The sequence below is a fragment of the Macaca thibetana genome, chromosome 5 (genome assembly GCF_024542745.1).
Source record: "Macaca thibetana thibetana isolate TM-01 chromosome 5, ASM2454274v1, whole genome shotgun sequence".
Lineage (NCBI taxonomy): Eukaryota > Metazoa > Chordata > Mammalia > Primates > Cercopithecidae > Macaca > Macaca thibetana.
In genome coordinates, this window is record NC_065582.1 from 130,507,940 (window position 1) to 130,530,344 (window position 22,405).

General features: G+C 40.2%; 1 protein-coding gene across 1 annotated transcript in view; it reads left to right on the forward strand.

Moving 5' to 3' along the window:
* The window catches only part of LOC126955313 (extracellular matrix organizing protein FRAS1-like), a 38,501-nt gene that overhangs the window by 14,207 nt on the left and 1,889 nt on the right, over positions 1-22,405 (forward strand). The window contains exons 5-13 of the mRNA XM_050791753.1: positions 591-818; positions 4,301-4,414; positions 6,519-6,669; positions 8,103-8,262; positions 10,098-10,266; positions 12,768-13,014; positions 14,649-14,993; positions 17,076-17,236; positions 17,659-17,806. Of these exons, the coding sequence (XP_050647710.1) occupies positions 591-818; positions 4,301-4,414; positions 6,519-6,669; positions 8,103-8,262; positions 10,098-10,266; positions 12,768-13,014; positions 14,649-14,993; positions 17,076-17,236; positions 17,659-17,806 (1,723 nt within the window). The remainder of the gene's footprint in view (positions 1-590; positions 819-4,300; positions 4,415-6,518; positions 6,670-8,102; positions 8,263-10,097; positions 10,267-12,767; positions 13,015-14,648; positions 14,994-17,075; positions 17,237-17,658; positions 17,807-22,405) is intronic.

The window sequence follows — 22,405 nt, forward strand, 5'->3', positions numbered from 1 at the left end:
AGAGACTGGAACCCATTGAATAGGCAGGAGAAAAGAATGAGGCCAGAGAGGAACCCTGGGACTAGGTCATAGAGGGCCATGCTGGCCCAGTTTAGGCCTTGGCATTTTGTTCTAAGTTGGTAGGAAACCCTTGAAAAGCCTTGGGAAGGATTGTATGCCTCTTTTTCTTTCTATGAGTCACCAGAGAAGCAGTAATTAAAAATGAGAAGCTAGCTTCTGTTGTGATGCATATGAGATTCTGTATATAAAACTTATGGGTAGATGTATGGGAAAGAAATGAACAGATTAAAAAGGTCTATTTCCTATCATCTTTATAGAGGTTTACAATTCAGGCTTTCCCCTATGACCTCAAGAGAAGAAATTTAAATGTTTTAGTCTTACACCTGAAGGTACCAGAATGTAAGTGCAATTCTAGCAAACAGTATGGTCATTCTCTTTAGCCCTATTTTTGGCATCTCTAAAGAAAATACAGTCCTTACTTTATCAATGTCTTTGGGTTCTGCTACCCTTGACCAGCAATTGGGCATCACTCACTCTTTTGGTTTCTGTTATGAGCTTCCTTCCCCTCTGGTATTTTGCCTTCTGGACAGGCCGAGTCTGTCACTTTCACCATCGTGCAGCCTCCACGCCATGGCACCATTGAGCGAACCAGCAATGGGCAGCATTTCCACCTCACCTCCACCTTCACCATGGAAGACATCTACCAGAACCGGGTCAGCTACAGCCATGACAGCAGTAACTCCCTCAAGGACTGGTTCACCTTCACTGTTTCTGATGGGACAAACCCCTTCTTTATCATTGAGGAAGGGGGAAAAGAGGTGAGGGGTGAGGACACTGGAGGAGGTAGCCTAGCACTGCATGGCAGAGGCAGAACATGGATTTTTACATCAAGCATACCACTGTTTGAGTTCTTGTTCTGTCACTAGCTAGTAGGTTGGCCTTGGGCAAATTACATTTCTAAGCCTCAGTTTCTCATCTGTAAAATGGACAGTAATTATCTGCTTCAAATAGTTGGTTTAAGGATCCAAGGAGGTAATCCACATAAAATGCTTAACACCATTGATAAATAGTGCTCAATAAATTGTGATAGCTCTTGTTGTTAGTATTACTGTTATATCTTTTTTCTTTTTGCCCATCCTTTACCCTTTAATTTTTCTTTCATCTGGTTTTTGAATAATGTTGTGTATCTCTAGATTGTTTTTCTCTTTTTGGGCTGGATCCCCTCAGCCTAAACAGAGTTTCTCAGTCTTTGAGAAATAGCAGTGGTTAAGAGTGTGGTTTTTGCATCCAAAATAAATTGATTTTTTAAAAAAATTTTATTTTTAATTTTTGTGGGTACACAGTAGGTGTATATATATTTTTGGGGTACATGAGTTGTTTTGATACGGGCATGCAATGTGTAATGCTCATATCATGGAAAATGGTGTATCCATCCCCTCAAACATTTATCCTTTGTGTTACAAACAATCTAGTTATTCTCTTTTAGTTATTTTAAAATGTACAATTAAATTATTTTTGACATTAGTCACTTGTCATGCTAGCAAAAACTATGCCTTATTCATTCATTCTGACTTTTTTTTCTTACCCATTAACCATCTCTGCCCTCTTACTACTCTTCCCAGCCTCTAGTAACTATTCTTCTCCTCTCTAGCTCAATGGGTTCAGTTGTTTTGATTTTTAGATCCCATCTATAAGTGAGAACATGTGATGTTTCATTGTGCCTGACTTTTTTCACTTAATATAATGGCCTCCAGTTCTATCCATGTTGTTGCAAATGACTGAATCTCCTTCTTTTTTATGGCTGAATAGTACTCCATTGTGTATACGTATCACATTTTCTTTATCCATTAATCTGTTGATGGACACTTAGGTTGCTTCCAAATCCTGGCTATTGTGAACAGTGCTTCAACAAACACAGGAGTGCGACTATCTCTCTGATACACTGACTTCCTTTCTTTTGAGAATATACCCAGCAATGGGATCGCTGGATTGTATGGTAGCTCTATTTTTAGTTTTTTGAGGAACCTCCAAACTGTTCTCCATTGTGGTTGTACTGACTTACGTTCCCACCAACAGTGAATGAGGGTTCCCTTTTCTCCACATTCTCGTTAGCATTTTTTATTGCCTGTCTTTTAGATAAAAGCCACGTTAACTGGGGTGAGATGACATCTCATTGTAGTTTTGATTTGCATTTCTCTGGTGATCAGTGATATTGAGCACTTTTTCGTATGTCTCTTTTCCATTTGTATATCTTCTTTGGACAAATGTCTATTCAAATCTTTTGCCCATTTTAAAATTAGATTATTAGATTTTTTCCTGTAGAATTGTTTAAGCTCCTAGTATATTCTGCTTATTAATCCCTTGTAGATGAGTAGATGGCAGATATTTTCACCCATTCCTTGGGTGGTCCCTTCACTGTGTTAATTGTTTCCTTCGCTGTGCAGAAACCTTTTAACTTGATGCAATCCCATTTGTCCATTTTCACTTTGGTTGTCTGTGCTTGTGGGATAACACTAAGAAATCTTTGCTCACACTGACATCCTAGAGAGTTTCTAAATGCTTTCTTGTAGTAGTTTCATCGTTCGAGGTCTTAGGTTTAATTCTCTAGTTGATTTTGGTTTGATTTTTGTATGTGGTGAGAGATAGGGGTCCAGGTTCATTCTTCTGCATATGTATCCTAAAAGATACTGATTTAATTTCCAGCCCTGTCATGTACAAACTGAATGTACTTGTAAATCATTTAAACTTTCTAAGCCTCACTTTCCCTATCTGTAAAGTAGGAGTGATACATATTCTCCTGATGTATATAAAGCACTTAGCCCAGTGCCTGGTACACAGGGAACATCAGATAAACTGAAGCTGTAATAATCATCATCATCATCATCATCATCATCATCATCATCATCTTAGAACCAGCTTGTGAAACCAGTAAAACACTTTTCTATTGAGGTCGTGCAACTGACAAGCTTTACTTCCTAAAGGAACTGCTGTCTTCTAACATCCAGATGATCAGAAGAAACGTTGATTCCCCTTCCACTCCCTTGCTGCCATTTTTCTCATCCCTTCATTTGTTAACCAGCTCTCCTGCAGTTCCTAAATTGCAATTCTGATGAAAGGTATCTGACCTGGGGGAGGCAGTTTTAGTGAGTGGCATGTGTACACCTTACTATACCTCCAAGATAACAAAAGGATCTCAGGCCTTCACAGCTCCTTTTCTACTTTGACAATGAAGAATTATTTTCCTGGAAAAAAGATCCTTTGTGTCCTTTCGAGACAAACGGTCTGTGAGAAGGTCATTCTCCGTTAGCTGGTATGTCGGTGGGATGGCTCTTGGGATTTTCCTGCTATTTCGGTGTCTGCACAGCATCACCACCTGGCAAGTCATCACTCCTGTTTTCTCTCTCCCAAACTGTAGCTGCTCCCCAGTTAGTCTGACTTTCAGAAGAGAGAAAAGATTTCAGGATATATCAGCAAGAGGGCTACTGTTCTTATAAACAAAACATTACAGCAGGTCTCTGGAGGGTCGGTGTCATTTTAAAACAAAAATGGAAATTATTTAGAAGGTGGCTTGTGGGAGATTGAAAAGCCAACATCTCATTGCCCTGTGTCCCAGCTTGCTGTATCCACCCAGGAACAGTGAGGTGCTGGATCCGATTTATGATGTATGTGTTGCATGCATGCATGTGCGTATCTGTGAGAATGGGATTATAAACAAAATTTCCTTTTCACTATTCCCACAAATGCTTTTATTCCTGATTTCTTCTGCCCCTCACCCTCGTATAGAGAGGTCTCCCTTAAAACAGACAACAACGGGAAAAGGAAAAAAAAACAAAACAAAGAAAATATCTTCCCATGATATTTCACATCTGGCATAATCCCACCTAGATATTTCAACATTAACAATTTAATTATTATTTTTGTCAGCCTCTCATGAAAATTTTAACAAGGTTTATTGAAAGGGAAAATACTGTTTATTTTTTCATCCCAAGACAATATTGAACTCAACTAAAGAAGACATAGGTGTGTAAAAACCAACTTCCATAGAAGGTGAAATGCCAGCAAGAATGCCACTTGATTTTTTGGTTTTTTTCTTTTCTTCCTACAGTGTTCTCACTATATCATCCAGCTTTCTCCCTTAGGTCTTGTGCCAAGACGATAAGGGATGGGAATGGGCTCAGTTGCCCATCCCTCATCTCTGAAGTGTCAGCAGATTTCACGGGTTTCAGCTGTGTAGGCCCTGGGCTTGACATACTTCAGGTGCTTGTGAATGATGAGTTTTCTTTTCTGCCCTCCCCTACAGATTATGACAGCAGCACCTCAGTCATTCCGGGTAGACATCCTCCCAGTAGATGATGGCACGCCTAGAATTGTCACCAACCTGGGACTCCAGTGGCTGGAGTACATGGATGGCAAGGTAAGGCCTGCCCCTCCGTCATGTTCACACCACCCAACTTGGGCTTCATCCTTATTCACGACAATGACTTACGAATAGAACTCCAGTTCCGCTCACCTGTTTGTCCCTCCCTAAATAAACTGATTTTCCTGAGATTAGTGAGCTCCATGAGTTTGGTTAGAATTGTTGATTGGTTTATTAGATTGTGTAGGATCAGTTACGATTGTGTATAGTTTAAGATGCTCTTACAAAAAGACCCCAAAATATAGTAGGTCAAACTAGATAGAAGTTTATTTATTTATTTTCTCACATACAGGGTGGAAGTAAGTGGGCAGTGCAGGGCTCTACCTGAGCACTTAGAGATGTGGATTCCCTCTACCTAATTGTTCTGCCATCACTAAGTGGTTGCTATTGACAACCTGGTCAAACTTCTTCAGAAATTCATCAATATACAGTTGGCCCTCAGTATCCACAGGTGCCACATCTGTGGATTCTAACAACTGTGGCTCAAAAATATTTGAAGGGAAAACAAAAGAAATAATACAACTTTTAAAAATATAGTACAACAACTGTTTATATAGCATTTATGCCATGTTAGGTATTATAAGTAATCTTGACTTAAAGTATACAAGAGACAGTGTATAGGTTATACGCAAGTACTATGCCATTTTATATAAGGAATTTGAGCATCCATGGATTTTGTAATCCTCAGAGAAGCCTAGAATCAATCCCCATAGATACCGAGGGACAGCTGTACCAGCATATGGAAAGGAGAAAACAGAAAGAGAGGGGCAAGGAACTCCATATTAAGCAAGTGATACAGAAATTGAATACATTCCTTGCACTCATATTTATTGGCAATAAATTGTTCATATGGCCCAAATGTTGCATGGGAGGCTGGGAAATAGTGTCTCTAGCTGGGCAGGCAGAGGCTCAGCTAAAAAACTGTTTACTAGAAGAAGGGGAGGGTGGATTTTGGAAAATATCAAGTGTCTACCATAAATGAGAAAGAAGCGGGGCGTTTTTGTAGGTAAGTGTGTGCAGATGGATTGAACTTTAGACATTCCTTTCTCTTTCTCCTAATTTCCAAATTGGTCATTTTAAGATCTATGCCATAATTTTCACCTAGTAACCATGTCAAGCACTAAATCCATATCCCCACCCAAACATAGCTCTTCGGTTGAGAACTGGTTTCTTGCATTGGTGGGTGGTATTCCTTCTAGGATGTGGCTTGTTTTCCATCTCCATGGAGCTGATTAGTTCATTGTATGTGTAGCTGTTGCACTGTAGCTTCTCATTGAACTGGTTGGGTTTAAAAAAAAAAAATGAATTGAAGTTAGTGCCAGTTTCTCCTATGCTCTATTTGATCTTTTTTCCCCACCTTATTCAGAGCAATTCTATTCTCTTCTCAATCCTCTCCAATTGGGTTTCTACCCCCTACTCCTACTCCTTTGCGGTAACTGTTATTAAAGTCACCAGTGACCTCTATTTTGCCAAATCCACAGGCCAATTATCTGTCTTTACCTTACCAGACGTAAAAAAATCTTCAATGCTGTTGACCACCCTCTTTGTTTGCTCAAATGTTGGCTCTCACTAAATACTTCAGTAAATGAATGAATGAAAGTTCAGTCAGTGTATCTGGGCAATATCAGGGTACAGTCTGTTTCTCTTACTCTATTTCAGGCATCATAATTGACTCTTAGAAAGTGGCCACCTTCCCTTTACTGAATTATTGTTTCAAAGTTCCAACTTTCTTTCAAGGCCCAACTCTAATCCCGCTGCCTCCAATTCATCCTCCTTCAACTCCAAATGAAATTAATCTCTCTCTCTCTCTCTCTCCCTCTATCTCTTAAAAAGTGTACAGCCCTCTTTTTATGTCTTCCATTATAGCTCTTGCCACATTGACCTTGTGCATGAGCCTTTCTTTCCCCATAAAGTGTGAATACCTCAAGGGCAGAAGCTGGGATAGTTTTCATCCTCATAGCCTCTCCAATCCTGACAAAGTTTTCTATGCAGTAAATATAGTCAGTAAATCATTGTTGAACTGAATTAAATCTGAGTCAGAGGGTCTTGTTCCTGCTTTATTCCCACCTCAGGAATTAAATTTAATGGGTTTCTATTCTAGGCAACCAACCTGATCACCAAGAAGGAACTGCTGACCGTGGACCCAGACACCGAGGATGCACAGCTAGTCTATGAGATAACGACGAGCCCTAAGCATGGCTTTGTGGAGAACAAGCTGCAGCCTAGCAGAGCTGCTGCCACTTTCACCCAGGGTGGGGACTCTCTGGGGACTTAGAAATGGGAGACATGTATGCCAATGTCACACTCCCTATCTCCCAGATTCTTCTCACAGCCACTTCCAGCTACTTATGCCCAAGTAACCTCTTTGCAAACAGAGATCTTCTAGTGCCTAACCATCCAACTTATGAATTTATTTCTCCTGGGTTTTTTTCCCTGTGATGCTTAACTATGGCAAAGAAAAATTCACCTTTACCGTGCTTCCTCAACTCCTAAATTGCTCTAAGTGTTGTCCAGGTTTTCTGGAAAAGAATGCATGATACTGCTTGGTTTTCTTTAAAAACAATAACAACAAGAAAGCAAAAAATAGCAAGTAGACATTATGAAAGATCTGTGATCCTGTGTGGTTTATTTTTTTGATCTCTAAGGATTATAGACTTTAAGTCTTCAGCCTATAAATTAAAATCAACATGTAGAGGTTGCTCAACAGAAATATTTTCCCTATTTTGAATCACCTCAAGTAGGCCATGTTGTATTTTCATTTTTTATAAGCTTGTCAGGCTCCTCTAGACTTTTTTCAGGATGGACTTGACTGAGAGCAGTCATTGCAAAACTGCATCTCAAAATTCGTTCTCCATGAATTTTCTTTTTACTCTCTGTCCTCAATTGAATGTTCTCTCCTCACACCTTTTTAGCTGTGCTTTGTGTATGGGATGTTTTAACCCAACTCAGCTATTCTTATTAGCACATACCTTCCAAAGAACCTTTATTAGAAGGAGTTAGGTCTGAGTATGAGGCTATAAACACAGAGGATGGGGTCAAAGACTTTTCTCTGTCAACTCTAGGACTTGCCGTCAACATCCACAAACATTTATTGAAGTGCTTTTTGTCAGGACTCTGGGATTCTCGTTTTATAACAGCATAAGAGATATTTACAATATCTCTGTAAATAAAGACGGATCTTTTGTTTCACAGAGCTTCAGGATTTTCTTTTAAAATCTGACGGAAACATTTATTTTAAAGACTACTATACTTGGCCAGGCACAGTGGCTCACATCTGTAATCCCAGCACTTTGGGAGGCTGAGGCGGGCGGATCACGAAGTCGGGAGATCGAGACCATCCTGGCTAACATGAAACCCCATCTCTATAAAAATACAAAAAATTAGCCAGGCATGGTGGCGGGGGCCTGTAGTCCCAGCTATTCAGGAGGCTGAGGCAGGAGAGTGGCGTGAACCCGGGAGGCAGAGCTTGCACTCCAGCCTGGGCCACGAGCGAGACTCCATCTCAGAAAAAAAATAAAAATAAATAAATAAATAAATAAATAAATAACTACTATACTTTTGGTGCTTGGGAAAATAAGTTTTGTCTGTAACCCATTTAGAAGAATAAACTAGGTATGTTGGTGTGGTAATCTATGACGCTGTTATTACATCCCTGGGTTAATTCACAGAGTCTTTTTTCTCACAGAGGATGTGAACTTGGGGTTGATTCGTTACGTGTTGCACGAGGAGAAGATCCATGAGATGATGGATAGTTTTCAGTTTCTGGTGAAAGACAGTAAACCCAACGTGGTTAGCGACAATGTCTTCCATATCCAGTGGTCCCTCATCAGCTTTAAATATACCAGGTACAAGTTTGACTGTGCTTTCCTTCTTGAGAAATCAATCAGACAAGCAGAGGGAGTCAGGATGAAGGATGCTGGGGGGGCAGCTCTAGTCACCTGTTGATGGTGGTGATGGTGATAATGGCAGCGATAAAAGTAATAATTTCACCAAATATTTATTGAGCACTGTATGTATTAAGTACTGCACTAGGACTTGCCATGCATCATCTTATATAATACTTGTAGTTCTGAGATGAATTCCATTCCTGTCCCCACAGTGGCAAAGTAATAGAGACAGAAACTTGTTTATGTAACTTGTCCACAGTCATATAGCTAATAAGCAGTAAGACCAGGATGTAAGCCCAGTGATCTTAACGATGTGCTCTACTGCTTCTCAAATGTTTTTGCTTCTGTCTTTAAGTTTAAGAAGAGAGTCTAGTAGAACTGATAGGAAAAATAAAAATAGGCATTCAAGTTTGGAAAATAATCACTGGCCTACACTGTCAATATCTTCACCTTCCATCTGTATTCTCCTTGTTCTCAAGCCTGTTTTCTCCCCTGGCTTCTTTGGGTTTGGTAGGAATGTATATCTTTAGGGCTAAATGCATGGCTTAATGTAGACAGCACTTTAAGATGCTTTTCTAATCTGTTAGAGAAAGACAAACAGAGAGATACTGATTGTTAAGAGTAGTGTGCAAGCATGGTGCTGATTTTATAGGTTAGATTATAACTGGGATTATAATTTATGTGGGTGAAATATTCTTTAAGTCTACATTTCAGAGCCTCACTATCCAAGAAATCAGCTTCATGAAAATTCAGATAAAAATTAGAACTTGTGGGGAAAAAAGGAAGACTTAAAACCTTGATTTCATGTTCCCCAAATTCAGGCTATTCTACTCTTACACACATTTGGAGAATTAGAGGAAAATTAGAATCAACTTTTACATATGTAATGTTTTGCTGTTATTTACCTCTCAATTGTATTGCCTTCAAAATTCAATAAATTCAATAAAATTCATCCCTTTTTCTGGACAACCCTCCAACATTTAGTGGACTACGTGGTATACAGGATCCCAAAGCTGGCAATGAGGACTGAGCTCTCAGAGGCACTTTCCCTGCTGTTCTCACAGCCACAAGACATGCACCCAGGTCCAGGGGCCATCCTCAGTGGTGAAAAACAAAACCCAGCTCATGCCCTACTTTCTGTGGGCTTTCCAAACCTAGATACTTATTATGAATCAATAGCACATGAATAGTTGGCCTTCTACTTTACAAATGCAACAGAGATTCTGAGCAGGAAGCTAAATTAATCCTGTTCTTCCCTCATTGTCTTAAAGTTCCATTTGTCTAAACACCTCTGTTAGGTAGGCTTACCTCACATTTTCTTAATTCTGCTTCTGCCCTGACTCCATTACACAGTTCCTGGAGATCTGGTCCAGTCAGTTCCCACCTAAGTCATTGATTACCTTCAGAGCAGCTTTCTTCCCTAAGAACCCTGAGAACCCACTGATCTCTTGTGATTACTCAACCGCAGTAGGGAGAGATTGTTTTTCCTTTCTCTGTGCCCCGAAATCTGAACTTCATAGCTCCTATGTGCTGTCCATCTCCCAAACTGACTCTCAGCTTGCTTCCAAAGCAGGGAAGACGACATTCTGCATCCACAGCTTTCCTGTTTATTTGATGCTCTGATTGTTCAGGTGAGCTCATTCCCTCAATTTACAGCCTGGATTCTTAGAGGAACCAAACTTCCTCTTCTCTACCTAATGCCAAGAATCAAATGGAAGAGACAGGCATTAAACAAGTTGTTTTTTCATAACCATGGGGCGTATTTTAAGAGATGCCTTTTTGCGTGCTTCCAGCTACAATGTCAGTGAGAAGGCAGGGTCTGTCAGTGTCACGGTGCAGAGGACTGGGAACCTGAACCAATATGCCATCGTCCTGTGTCGCACTGAGCAAGGCACCGCCAGCTCCAGCTCCAGGGTCAGCTCCCAACCTGGGCAACAGGACTACGTAGAGTATGCTGGCCAGGTAGGTGGGGTGGTGGGGTTGGGGAAGGCTCCAGCAAGGGCTGTGACGTGGCTGCAAGCGATTGTGGTACTTTCCCACTTCTTACCCAACTTTGCTTTTCATTAGTGTCCTTCCTCAAGTATTAAATAGTTTTCCTATGTTCCCCTCCCATAGCACTTTGTTCTTGATGATCTCTCTAACCTCCATTGAAGTTTTAACTGCCAAAGGAGAAGTTGTTGTCTAGCTTCTCTGTCTTTACATTTTGCTTCATGACAAAAAGACGTCTCCAAGCATCATGTTCTACGCTCAGCTTTGGTATCCCAACCCTTCCTCTCCCCTCATCTTTTTTACTTAAAGGGAGAAAAGAGAGTGTGTAAGGAGACTGGTTGGGAAGTCATTAGAATAGGCTGGCTGAGATGATGGGAGCTTGGGCTTCTATTATGAAGTGAAGTTAGAGAGAAGTGGATGGATTTGACAGATGAGCGAGAATTGATAGGATTTGGCAGTGGATTGATTACACAGTGGGGCCAAAGGGAAAGATGGATGATGATGCCTCTTGCTAGGAAGGAACATGTAAGAGGAGCCTGTTTGGCAAGGTTTGGTGCTCGTGACTTTGTTTGCTTTGGCCATGTTGAGTATAAATTGTCTTAGAAACAGCAGAGGCCGGGCGCAGTGGCTCAAGCCTGTAATCCCAGCACTTTGGGAGGCCAAGACGGGCAGATCACGAGGTCAGGAGATCGAGACCATCCTGGCTAACACAGTGAAACCCCATCTCTACTAAAAAAATACCAAAAAACTAGCTGGGCGTGGTGGCGGGCGCCTGTAGTCCCAGCTACTCGGGAGGCTGAGGCAGGAGAATGGCGTAAACCCAGGAGGCGGAGCTTGCAGTGAGCTGAGATCCGGCCACTGCATTCCAGCCTGGGTGACAGAGTGAGACTCCGTCTCAAAAAAAAAAAAAAAAAAAAAAGAAACAGCAGGTTGACCACTGTATAGATGGGCAGAGAGTGCAGAGAAGAATCTGGTGTCCAGAGAGAAATTTGCAAGTCATCTACATACCAATGGTAATTAAGGGTGGCAATAAGAAAGAAAAAGGAGAGTGAAAGCAGAAGAGAAAGGAGGACTTAAATAGTCAACAAATGCAGGGTCCCATGTGTTTGTCATCTTTTATGGAGGGCACAATATCTGGCACTTAATGTTGTTTTTCAAAGCAACTTTATTATTATTATGGTGACACAGATCTCTGTAAAGAGAAGTGGGCTCTGGTCTTTAATTGAGGCATTTCAGCTGGACTAAGCTAATGCCTCTTATGTCAAATGTAAGTGAGGAATTAGGAAAGAACAGATAAGCTAATGTCTTTCAGCTAAATGATAAGACAGAGGATATTCTTTTGTTTTGCAGGGAAAGACAAAAGACTGTCAGTGTATTCTAGATCTTATGTAAAGATCTGTTGAGTGTTTCATTTCATTGGGGGTGTTTTAAAATACGAAGCTTAATAAAACTTAATGTGATTAGTTGATTAGGTATGTACTAATAATTTTTTGTTCGATTAAAATTTTTGTGGATTTTTATGTCCCCAGACATTTATGACTGTTTTTCGTACATATTTCAGTTGTCTCCGTTTACATAAAGTATAGCCCAGGCCCATTTCCTGCACTTACAGTTTTGGACAAGTCCATAGTCGTGGTTTCATTTGAAGGTTTTTAATTTCTTTCTTTCTTCTTTTTTTAAACAAAGTAAAACCAGAATAAATCCCTATAAGTTCACAATTGTGTGCATATAAAATAATTCGTGTGTTTTGTACTGGGCTAAAATCATTCACATTTTAATAGCAAAGGGTGTAGTCAAAATATCAAGTTAAAATTAGTCTACCTTGTTTATAATGTAATTTTCTATGAATTTAAATTCCATTATTCGGTACACTGGAATTTTATGTCAATTTTAATTGTGTAAGTAAATATGGTGATAGTAATGATAATATCTTATGTTTGTATGGTGCTTTAAAATACACTTAGCACCTTCGTATACAAGACCTCCTTTAGAAGTAGGAATATTACTATTTTTTCTTTAGTTGATGAGGAATCTGATGTTTATAAAGCTTCATAACCTAATACGGCTTGGAAGTAACAGAACCAGACCTGAGAACAGAACTTCACACTCCAAGACCAGAGATCTTCCAGAAAGGGAACTGAGTCATCAAATGATGACTATGGCTGCACCAAGTGAGTTAATAAGACAGGCTATAAAGAGTTACTACATGTTTTTTTCTGGTCACCAATGGTAGGAGAGATTTTGCTCCTTCATGTTCTTATACAATAAAGCAGCCTTCCTGTACAGGTTAAGAATGGGAAGAGGTGGCTGGGTGTTCCAGGTGATACAGCAGGGAACCAGGGCTGGGAGAACCAGCTATCTCAGTCAGTTCTCTGCCCACTGGGCTTAGATGCTCTTTTCCTATTATGCCCTTGGGGAGCAGAGCAGGGGAAGCTCAGGCACAGCTTAACTTCTTGTTGGTTTTTTTGTGACAGGTCCAGTTTGATGAGCGAGAGGACACCAAGTCCTGCACCATTGTCATCAACGATGACGACGTGTTTGAAAATGTTGAGAGTTTCACTGTGGAGCTCAGCATGCCAGCTTATGCCCTGTTAGGGGAATTCACCCGGGCGAAGGTCATTATTAACGACACTGAGGATGAACCCACATTAGAGTTTGACAAGAAGATCTACCGGGTCAACGAGAGTGCTGGTTTTCTGTTTGCACCTATTGAAAGAAAAGGTCTGTTGGTGCCAGGTGACAAAGAGCTATAATAATTGCTAACATTTATTGAGTTCCTATTATGTGCTAAGTGCTCATCTCATGCATTATATTCACTCACATATGTACTTTCCACGTATTAACTCATTTGGTTCCCACAATAACCCTAATGATGATTCTATCCATAGTGACTACCATCAGAAAGCCTCTTTTCTTAGTTCAGGTTGTTAGAGCTCCCATTTATTCTTTTTTTTTTTTTTTTTTTTTTTTTGAGACAGAGTCTTGCTCTGTGCCCCAGGCTGGAGTGCAGTGGCGCGATCTTGGCTTACTGCAAGCTCCGCCCCCCCGGGTTCACGCCACTCTCCTGCCTCAGCCTCCTGAGTAGCTGGGACCACAGGCGCCCGCCACGGTGCCCGGCCAATTTTCTTGTATTTTTAGTAGAGACGGGGTTTCACCGTGTTAGCCAGGATGGTCTCGATCTCCTGACCTCGTGATCCGCCCGTCTCGGCCTCCCAAAGTGCTGGGATTACAGGCTTGAGCCACCACGCCCGGCCGAGCTCCCATTTATTCTTGAATTGGACTAGAAGACTGGTTACATTTAGCCTTTCAAATTATTCATGAATCAGTATTCTTAATTAATCACCCAACCCATAAAATATTTAATAACCTTGGTCAAGGAGGGAAGTTACATTTCCTAAGGACTGGCTTTCCATCTTATTCTTGGAAGACAGAAATATGCTGAAAATTTCCCTATGTGACAGTCATATGTAGAGTTCAGATGAGAAATAAACTGTGTGTAAGAAATGAAGGGCAATTCTTTTTTGTTTTGTTTTCAGTCGATACATAATAATTGTGCATGTTGATAAAAAGGCAATTCTTGAGGAGCTGGAAATAAAAATAAAGATCATATGGAATTATGATTATGTAAGATTGAGACTTTAAAACACATGGAAATTGAACCTCCATTCAAAGGCACAACAAGACTGTAAATGATGATGTTGGGTTTCTTTATTGAATCTGCTGACTGGGTGTTAGTGTAACAAATACTGTGGATAGCAAAAACCCTTGGTAATACCACTTGGAAAACAAGCAAGCCTCATTGATTGCTCTGGGCCACCAAGCCAGGCCCAGAACAGACTGTCACCAAGGGAAGTGGCAGCCCTAATAAGTAAAGTCATTTGTATAGAGTGGCAGGTTTTATTTTGTTTTGTCTTTCTCTTTTTAAATAAGCCTGCTTCTCTCTGGGAATTAAAGTATAGAAGTTTATTCAGAAAGGCAGTGAACTGTGCTTATAGCACTACCTTCAGGACACAATTACTTTGCTACGTACAGTACCAAATATGTGTCTTATTTTTCCACCTGCTGTGGTCTTAGATGGTGGGCAATGAGTCTTGCAAATTAACAGAGCATAAAATTCACAGAATAGGAAATCCATTTTGAGTTGTTTGGCGAAGTATCTGGGGTATATTAAATCCTCAAGTGGTTTATACCACAGGCTCAAAAGAAACTGCAATTCAGGAAGGTTTTATGTCAGAGTTTGAACAGAAATAGTGATGGACTGTGTCAGAGGGACCAAGCTCATTAACTTGTCAGAGGTTTTAAAATGTGAGAAAAACTCATTCAAATGCTTTGGTTTTTTGTCATTTGTGTTTCAGGAGATGCAAGCAGCATTGTATCTGCAGTTTGCTACACAGTCCCTAAGTCAGCTATGGGAAGTAGCCTCTATGCTCTAGAATCAGGCTCTGATTTTAAATCTAGAGGGATGTCTGCTGCGAGTCGTGTGATATTCGGGCCTGGTGTCACCATGTCCACCTGTGATGTCATGCTTATTGATGACAGCGAGTATGAAGAGGAAGAAGAGTTTGAGATTGCCTTGGCAGATGCCTCTGACAATGCCCGCATTGGAAGGGTGGCAACAGCCAAGGTGCTCATTAGTGGTCCCAACGATGCCTCCACTGTGTCCCTGGGCAACACAGCTTTCACTGTCAGTGAGGACGCAGGTAATGGAGAGTGTCTCTGAGGTTCCTTCACCTGTCTCCTGATTCCTTTCTTGAACAGTTTTCTCCTTAGATTTCAGAATATCCTCGAGACATTGAGAATTCCGTTCCTCAAGGATAACATTGTTAGTCTAAGGCATTATATAATGCTTGGCCAAGACCAAGCATGGAATTTAGTAGAGAGAGTTCCATCCACTTTTCTTACTGTTTTTTTTTTTTAATAAATTTTTGTGGGTACATAGTAAGTGTATATATTTATGGATTACATGATATATTTTGATACAGGCATGTAATATATAATGATCACATCAGGATAAATCGGGTATTCATCACCTCAAGCATTTATCCTTTGTGTTACATATAATCCAATTATACTCTTTTAGTTATTTTAAAATGTGCAATTAAATTATTTTGACTATAGTCACCCTGTTGTGCTAGGAAATACAAGTCTTCATTCTAACTATTTTGTGTACCCATTAACCATGCCCACTCCCCCGACTCCACCACCGTTTCCCACCCCCACTACTCTTCCCATCCTCTGGTAACCATCCTTCTACAACATGGATGGAACTGGAGGTCCTTATGCTAAGTGAAATAAGCCAGGCACAGAAAGACAAACTACACATGTTCTCACTTATTTGTGAGAGCTAAAGGTTAAAATCATTGAGGTCATGGAGATAGAGTATAGAAGACTTGCTCTGGTTCTTGATGGCAAGCAGGGCTATGGCTTAGAGCCTAGAGTTTCATGGGCTGACCTCTGTGGTCCAGAGGGAGGGTCTGGTGCTGAGCATCTGGGCTTGTGAAAGGGGGGAATGTGATATGTTGAAGATGGAAGTAAAGTATTTAGTGTACTCTTAGTTTCCTAAGACACTCTTCAAAGTTTCAGTGTCTTCATACAGTGAAACTTTCTCATTCATGTAACAGCCCAAAGCGATCAGTGTGCAGGTCACTTTCACATGGTATTTCAGAGACGTAGGCTCCTTTCCCACTTGTGGCTCCACAAAGGTCTTGAAATCTTCTGTATGCTGCAGGCAGATGTACTGCTGGCAGAGGGGCAACAGCTATACTGAGTGTCTCCTGATCTGGGCCAGATCAAGGCCTTTCACCTCTATGAAGGGATTTGGAGGAGCACTGGGAACAGATATTTTTGAGCACTTACCGAAAGCCAGGCACCATACCATGTATGTTCCATGCATTCTCACTTAATCTTCTATGGAAGAGAGAACATTATGTAAAAGAGCAAATGGAGGCCTGGAGAAGTTAAGTCAGTCATCAATGATTAAGCAGCTAATATCGTGGTAAGGCTAGATTCAAACCCAGACCTTTCTACTATCGTATGTTTCTTTTCCTATACATCAAATGCCCAGCCATAACTACATTACACCTCACAGCATATTGGCTAGAAAATGTGGTGATTGGAAATTGTAGAGTTTTCATGAAGCTTTTCTCTGCCCTTGATTGTGAAAATAGCTAAATATCTTTAGGACACTACAAAGTATGATGTCACAGTGGACAGGAAGATGAACTTCATTCGTAAGATGAGTAATAAGCACATGCGGTTTAAGTCATGACATGTACTTAGGTAAAAGAGAGAAATCAACCCAGTTAGGAACATTTAATTAGAAACATTCAGCTTCAGGCTCCATAGAGTCCCCTAGCTGGGTCCTCCTTAACTGACTATTTTCTGACACATCCCTGAGGCCCCAGGCTCTAAGTTTCTTCTTCCTAAATAGGTTTGAGACGTTTTGCAATGGACTCTTCTCTCCTTAGGTGCTGTATTTTCCTGTGAGCAGTCTCCCTTGTGAAGCCACAACAGCTTTCTCCCCTAAGGGCTCTCTCTAGCACCACCTCCATGAAGCCCTTCTCTAGGTCTCCTCTTGATCCTAGTGTCAGTGAAAAGACAGGTAGTGACACCTCTAGGCCTTCACCTCAGATGGGACATAGGAGCACCACTGAAGCTGGATTAGACAAGCTGAAAGGGCTAAAAGCTGCCACTATTGCGGTGAGGGAGAACATCGTTCTGAAAACCTCACTGCTTTTCTGGCTCAAAGTTGACCATTAAAATCTCTATGAATCTTAATTCAGGCACAGTAAAGATTCCAGTTATCCGCCATGGTACTGACCTCTCTACTTTCACATCTGTCTGGTGTGCAACGCGGCCCTCAGACCCAGCTTCTGCCACACCGGGAGTTGACTACGTTCCCAGCTCTCGGAAGGTGGAATTTGGGCCCGGTGTCACTGAACAGGTGCGTTTACAGCAGTCCAGACTCCACAAGGTCGACAGGTCGGTTTGTGAATGTTGTCTTTAGTTTGCTTCCCAAGCTCTCTAAACTCCCCTGGCAATATTCCTATCTTTCCTTTCTTTAAAAACACACACATATAAACAAGAGAGTAACTTAGGAGGGGATCTTCTAAAAACTCTCCTAGTGACATTTTTAGCATTAAATATCCAGCTTTACAGATTCAGGATATAAACTATACTCGTTTGATATAAATGTCTATAAACAAACTCCGAGCAGCATGTAATAAAGAGATCATCATGTTATGGATTAGAAAATCTTACTTTAAAACTACCAAAGAAAGACAAGTTGTGACCTTTGCCCTAGTTAAGGCAAATGGAGATGAGGTGGTGGGTCCTCTGTAAAGTTTGCTTTGATTTTTCTTCTAGTATTGCACCTTGACTATCTTGGATGACACTCAGTATCCAGTAATTGAAGGACTGGAGACATTTGTGGTTTTCCTCAGCTCAGCACAAGGAGCCGAACTGACCAAACCCTTCCAGGCAGTCATTGCAATTAATGACACATTCCAAGATGGTAAGAGATTGGGGATGCCAGCTGGTAGTTCCAAATATATTTCTATTTTTTCTTTAATGTCCACACATGTGACATTGGAACTCATTCACGTTTTCATTCAAGAAATATGTGTGTGTACATGTGTATACGTGAGCATTTGCACTTTTACATAGCAGAGTAAGTAGATGTGAGAGAGAACCATTGATGTCTCCGGTACTCTGCCAGACACAAAGAGATGTATAAGCCTTGGGCCCTGTCCTCAAGAAGCTCAATGTCTCACTGTGGAATCAGAGCCTTAAAGAGAGAAATTTGAATAAATTATGATAAATGACCTAATGGTACTATACATCCAGCACTATGGGAGCAGAGGGAACTGAACAGGAACTACAAGTGGGTGAAATTATAGATTTCACCAAGGAGACTGTATTTAAGCAGAGTCTTCAGGTGTGATAGGAGTCTATCTAATGGATAATAAAGGAAAACCTATTTCGAATGGAGAGATATAGTAAATACAATGTATAATGTCTTGAAAGATGCATATTTGGGGAACAGACCCTTACTTTTGCTTTGAGCATGGGAGGGGGTGAATAGAAGAGTGGAATGGAAAGACAGATTGGAGTCAAGTGCTGAGAGGCTGTATGATCCAGCCTAAGGACTCTATAAGCAAAGGGTAGCAGGGGATGCTTATAAGCAGAGGAGTGATGTGTTTTTTTATTTTAGAAAACGAATATTGGCAGTGTTGTAGATGATGTGCAGGAATGAATAGATGCAGTCACTGCTGAAGATGTAACCTAAGTAACATGAGGAAAAAGCAGGAAAGGGCCGGGCTCGTTGTAATCTTCTGGATCATGAAGAACTGGCTACGAAATTAGATGTAGCTTGTCAGAACTTCAGGATCCACTGTGTGGATTCTAGAGTTGGGTGGAGAAGATGAAGTCAAACCTTCCACCTAAAGCAGCAGGAACCTTCATTAGCATCCCCAGAGATTGACCATAGAGCCCATGATTAAACTCCTAATGGCTGAGAAATCCTCAAAAAAGGAACAAGAAGCCAAATCGGATAATCTTTGATGTTTTTATTTATTCTTAAATCATTTATTTCATGTATATAGTAGTAAACAATTCAAATGGCTAAAAGGGCATGGCAAAAAAAAATGGCAAATGGCAAATGGCAAAAAGACTATGAAAATTAAATCTTCTTTCTATCCCTATCTCCCAGTCCCCTAGATCCCCTCACTGGAGACAACCATTTTAACCAGTTTTTTGTGTGTTTATCCTTCAGGAGGAAAAAAAAATTTTATATATATATAATTATATATATACACACACACACACATACAACACACACACACACACACACACACACACACACATATGCATGCATCCAAAATGATGGTAATTTGTTTTAGAGCCAGGTTTATGAAGGCACAGCTTACATAAATGAAAGTCCATTGTCCTTAGTGTACAGTTCTATGAGTTTTGACAAATGCATACAGTGATATGCCCACTACCACAATCAAGATGTTGAACAGTTCTAACACTCTACAAAATTCTCTCATGCCCGTTTGTCATCTGTGTCTCCTTAGTCACCAGGCCTGACAACCACTAATCTGTTTTCTGGCCCTAAAGTTGTGCCTTTTCCAAAATTTCATAAAAATGTAATCATGCAATATCTACCATTTTGCATCTGGTTTCTTTCACTAGAAAATGCATTTGAGACTCATTCATGTTATTCCACATGTGAGTAGTTCATTCCATTTATTGCTGAGTAGCTTTTCATTGTATGGATATACCACTGTTTGTTTACTCACCTATTGAATGACATTTGGGTTGTTCAAGGTTTTGATGTTTAAATTGCATTGTTTTCCTACTTTTATTGTATTGTTGTAGATTCTGGACAAAGATTTATATTTTGCAAATATTTTATCCAAGTCTGTTGCTTGTCTTTTTTTCTGTAAACAAACGACCTAAGAATACTCATTTTTCATTTTGAAGTAGCCTCATTTATCATTTTTCTATTATGGATCATATTTTTAGTGTTGTATCTAAGAAATCTTTTCCTAACCCAAGGTTACGTAGATGTTCACCTGTTTTCTTACAGAAGTTTTATAGCTTTAAGTTTTACATTTTGGTTTGTGATTCACAAAATGGTAACTTTTACACCATGAACAAGATTATGACACTTATATTATCTCATGTTGCATGTTACTTCAAAGTTTACAAAGCAACCCATTTAAGCCTTATCTCACTTGCTCATAACCCCATGCTCTTTCTTCTGTTTCTATTTAGTGGATAAGGAAACTGAGAATCAAAGGAAATAGGTCACCCAATGTCTAGTATCTAGAGGAACGAGCATGCATTCTCAGACTTTTGACTCCAAGTTCATCCTCCTTGCATTATGCTCCATGGTTTTATTTGGTGTAGAAGTAGAATCAGTGGCAGTTTTATTTCTTAGTAAACAAGAAAGTAAAACAGAAAGAAGAAAATTCAGCTATACTTTTTATTCTTGGAGTGGTTTCTTATTCTTTTCCATGAAATGACCATTAATTTCCCTCTGATGAAGTGGAATATGAATACAAAGTCAGAAGTCCTGAAATATAATCCTAGTCCCACCACTTCCTAGGTCTTTGGCCTTAGGCCAGAAGCTTAAGGTCACTAAGCCTCATTTTGCTCATCTATAAATAATGAAAATAACTACCTTACAAGATTGTTGTGAGGATTAAATTAGATAAAGTATGTGAAAATACCTACTGTAATACATGGCACACAGTAGATTTTATTACATGTTGATTTCTTTTCTTCCTGACATACCTGTCATTATCACACTTACCAACGAGACTCCAGTAACACATAGAGTCCTCATTGATCAACACAGAAAATTATATTTAAATATTTTTCAGTATTTTATTGATGAGCAGTGGGTTTGTCAACTTAGGAAACTGATATGTTAAGCAAAAAATTTTCTTTTTCTTTCAGAGAAGCTACAGCAATATGTGTTTAATCAATAACTTATCCCAGAGAAAGAAATCCCAAAACTTATTTCAGTAACCCAGTGTAGCATTCAGTATTTACTTCTTCTGATTATCTTTCTTCCTAGAAATAATGAACTTTGGTTGAGTCCATTCAGTGTGAACATTCTAGGGTAGAAAGATCTTACGTATTATCTCTAATCCTTACAACAGACCTTTAACTGGTGAAACCAAGTTTGAATAATTTGAGTAGAATTACACAGAGAGAAGGTGATGAAGCTGGAGTTAAAATCCAAGTCTGTTCTAGCCAAGTCCAGTCTTCTGGTTTCATATCCTACTATGCCGACCCTTCACATTTCAGTTTCAGCTGGCTACTGCCTTCTATATAACAATGCTAACCGTCACATAAGAGTCTTACAAAGTCAACTCTCAGCCTTCTGCAGTGATCTTAGCTCCTTTCATTCTTTTCCCACTAGACTGATTTCAGGATCTTAAATCATCTAAGTAGCTCATCTTATAACATTTACCTGTTCTCACCTGCCTTTGCTGTGCTGGTACCTGGAATTAGACTAGGGTTTGGGCATGAGTAATGCTGACTGGGCAACATTAGAAAGTCCTGTAGCTGCTACAGCACCACACTCCTGTGTGTGCATCTGTGGCAAACATACTCATTAACTCATGAAACAAAGGCAAGATTTATCCTAAATGTCTGACTTAACGATTGCCAGTAAAGAGGCTATTGCATTCCAGGCACTGGCATTTACATTCACTTTATCAGTTACTAAGAAGATTAGCGAGGTAACAGTGTTTATAGGACATTTTCTATACCTAGCACTGGTGATCAACATGGTATGGGCTACAGAGTAGTGGAGAGCAGAGTCCCATAATCTATTTTAGGATCCAAGACTTCCATAAATAAAAAGATAACTGTAGTTTGGCCATGCACAATAAGTGTTCTATGAGCAGTGCTGACAGAAAATGCATTATACCCAATGTGAGCCCACACGCCATCAGCAGGTAACCTCCATTTCATATTGACTCAGCCCATCAGTGTGGAAAAAGAGGGGCCCTGCAGTCAGAGGAAGCTGATTCTCAGAGCCAGTGCTATCACTGCCTGAGGATTATACTGCCTTATGGGGTTGCTGACAGAATAACATTAAATAATATGTATGAAAACCTTTAACACAATGCCTGACTTACAACACAAATCCCCTGTGCTAAATCTCTTCCTGAAACTCCCCTTGTTGTATATGTCTCTTGCCTCAGTCTCCCACTGGTCTGGGGTCTTCTTAAAGGGAGGGATTGTTTCTGGGCAGGTAATTAGAAGACGTGTCCACTTCCTTTTCTCTTTCTCTCTCTCTCTCTTCTTTTTTTTTTTTTTTTTTTTTTTGGCAGACAGGGATAGAAGTGAGAGTGAATGTCTCGTTAAAAAGGAAAAAAATAGTATTTTATAGCTCAAGATGAATTTGCAGTTGATTAATGCATGACCAAACCTAAACATAACCACTTCAGCCTTTAACTTTCTCATCTGACTTGAGGCCTGTCAGGCCAGAAAGAAAAAACAGTCTAAAGCTTCAGATCCCTGCTTGTGTTGCTTTTTCCCTGGCAACAAGCTTCCTTCTTGTCCTCCTATGCTGGGTGGTGTCACTGCC